At 52.3% G+C, this 2,452-nt stretch overlaps 1 protein-coding gene across 1 annotated transcript in view; it reads left to right on the forward strand.

The window, feature by feature from the left end:
- The window catches only part of NPC2 (Niemann-Pick disease, type C2), a gene marked incomplete at its 5' end in the record, with an annotated part of 1,814 nt that extends 291 nt beyond the window's left edge, over positions 1 to 1,523 (forward strand). The window contains 2 exons of the mRNA XM_009077633.1: positions 91 to 263; positions 730 to 1,523. Of these exons, the coding sequence (XP_009075881.1) occupies positions 91 to 263; positions 730 to 816 (260 nt within the window). The remainder of the gene's footprint in view (positions 1 to 90; positions 264 to 729) is intronic.
- Between the last annotated feature and the right edge of the window lie 929 nt (positions 1,524 to 2,452).

The raw sequence follows: 2,452 nt of genomic DNA on the forward strand, positions 1-2,452 counted from the left end.
GCAGCTTCTGGGGTACGTGGAGGGAAGAGAGTGAAGTATACACGTGTTCCCTGCTCTGGTGCCGTGCTCGCATTTCTCCGTGCTTTGCAGAGATCGAGAGCCAGGGCAGCAAAGCCAGGGTGTACGGCGAGATGCTGCACGTGGATGTACCCTTCCCTATTCCTGAGCCCGACGGATGCAAGTCCGGGATCCAGTGCCCCATTCAGAAGGGCCATTCCTACAGCTACCTGAATAAACTCCCTGTGAAGAGCGAGTACCCCAGTGTAAGTATGCAAGCAGCTGGTCTGCTCCTTAGAGCTGCTGCCCTTACTGGGGCAGTCCCACCACCTGTCTTTAAGGGAAGACACCCTGTTCTGTTCTGCCAAGGGAGAGAAAGACTCTGTAGACAATCTGGTATTATTTGTGCTATGAGCATGACTGTAGTTTCAAATTCCTACTTTGTGACAGACCCAGCAGAGGAAGCAGCCAACCTCCAGCTGCTGAGAAGTGGCTTCAGCTGCTCCAGTATCCTCCTATACTGTGCCTCCTAGCAGAGCCTGCTGCATGCAGCCCTATGCTCACAGACCAGAGGTGCTCTGGAGTGCAGTTCAGCTGAGAGGCTGCAGGATGTTTTCACTCTCTGCTTATTCAGGGGAGTGGGGATCTGAATGCAGTGTGTCTCTCCTCCTGTGCCTTTGCCTTAAAGGCTTCCTGAATGCTCTCATTTTCCTCTGCTCTTCTCTCTTTCAGATTAAACTGATTGTAAAGTGGGAGCTGGTGGATGACCAGGACCAGATGTTGTTCTGCTGGAAGATACCAGTGCAGATCACCAGCTGAGGAGTCCTGCCATTAGTGGGGCTTGGGGAGGGAAAAAACAGAAGACAACACAGGCCAAATTCTTTTATATAATAAACATTTCTTACTGCTTCCTTCAGAGCTCTGCAGCCTCTGAGCAGCTAGCACTGTGTTCCTTGCAAGGTCAGCCATGGGCAGAGTGCTGTTACCCTGTTTAGGTGACACCCCAGGGGTGTTCTCAAGGGGCAGCAGTGTCTGCTGCGGGAGTGACTGATCATCATCCTCCAGCTGCTCTGCTGAGGCACTTTATTTGTTTGACATGGAGCTGTCTGTCCTTATAAAGGAATTTCTCAGCGATGAACCTGGCAAGTGTCTGAGCTGCTACCTAGTAACCCTCCAGTGCCTCTTCTAGAATGCCAGCTGCATCCACCCTCCCATGTTTCTCCTGCTCTGTTGTGATCAGGATGCCCCTGAGACCTGCATTTGCTATCCATGCAGCTGAATCAGAGGGAAGGAGAGGAGTCTTTCCCTGAGCTGGCAGCCTGCTCTGCCCTGGGCCCCTGCTCAAACCAGCAGGACTGCAGCTGGGAAGACTTCCTTTTTGTGGATGCAAAGCCAAATGGTGTTCAATGTCTCTGCAGGGATGATTCTTTCTCTAACCAATGGTTTGCACTACTACTAACTTGGAGCTGCTGGGAGCTCCTGAACCTCTTTTTATAACTTTTCTTTTAATAAAGGCTAGACAAAAATCTGCTTGTGGCGTATTCCGTGAGCAAGAGGAAAAGCAGAGTGTCTGGGCATCTTCTAGTTGGGGTGAGGTTGGATTGGTCTTATTTCTTAGCTGAAGGTGGTATGTTGGCCTGAGTGTGGGTGACATGCAGGCAACCAAGCATTTGTGCTGCTGGTGTCCAGCTAGCAGTGTCTGGCTGTGTTTCTGTCTTGCTGGTCTTACAGAGGCTTGAAATTGTGCAAAGGCTCACTGAAGAGGTGGTGGTGTAGAACATAGCCTTGCTTGCTGCAGCATAGGTAAAGGTCTTTCTAGTGAGGGCACTGGGATGGGAAAAACAACTCCCAGACCTGCTTAATGAGCTTTTGCCAACTGCAAAAACCTACACATTCTCATGCTGAAACTGCAGCCCCCTCGTATGAGAACAAGGCAGGGTGCCACAACTGCTGGGCTGTCCGCAGGGACTGGAGTTAGCTCCTGTGGCTGGCACTGGGCTGGGGATTTGGCCTGGCAAAGGTCTTTGCTCTGGCTCAGGAGCAGGAAGAGGCTATGTGCCAGCTGAGAGGGCCAAGAATTGGCTTAGGAGAGTGGGATAGCCCTGCCCTTTGCAGAGGCAAGACAAGTGCAGTTCTGACCAGCCGCAGTGTCTTGAGCCACGGGGGCCCGAAATAAATGTTTTATTTAACAACATGAGAGAAGTTTCCAGCAGACTCGGTTAAAAAAAGAGTCATCAACAACTTTACAGAAAGGAAGCTGGACCTGCTCCCCCTCCCCCTGCCCAGCCAGCATGGGCCACAAAGGCAAAGTGTGGGGCTGAGGGCCACAGGGAGAGCTGGCCCTGGCACCCCTCAGGCCTCTCCCCCAAGCCCCAAGGTTAGGCAGCAGCTCTAGAAAGCTGGGGTGGGAACGCCCCCCCCTCACAGCTCTGTCCGGGGGGCTGGATGCTTTATA

Source organism: Acanthisitta chloris, unplaced genomic scaffold, assembly GCF_000695815.1.
Source record: "Acanthisitta chloris isolate BGI_N310 unplaced genomic scaffold, ASM69581v1 scaffold28686, whole genome shotgun sequence".
NCBI lineage: Eukaryota > Metazoa > Chordata > Aves > Passeriformes > Acanthisittidae > Acanthisitta > Acanthisitta chloris.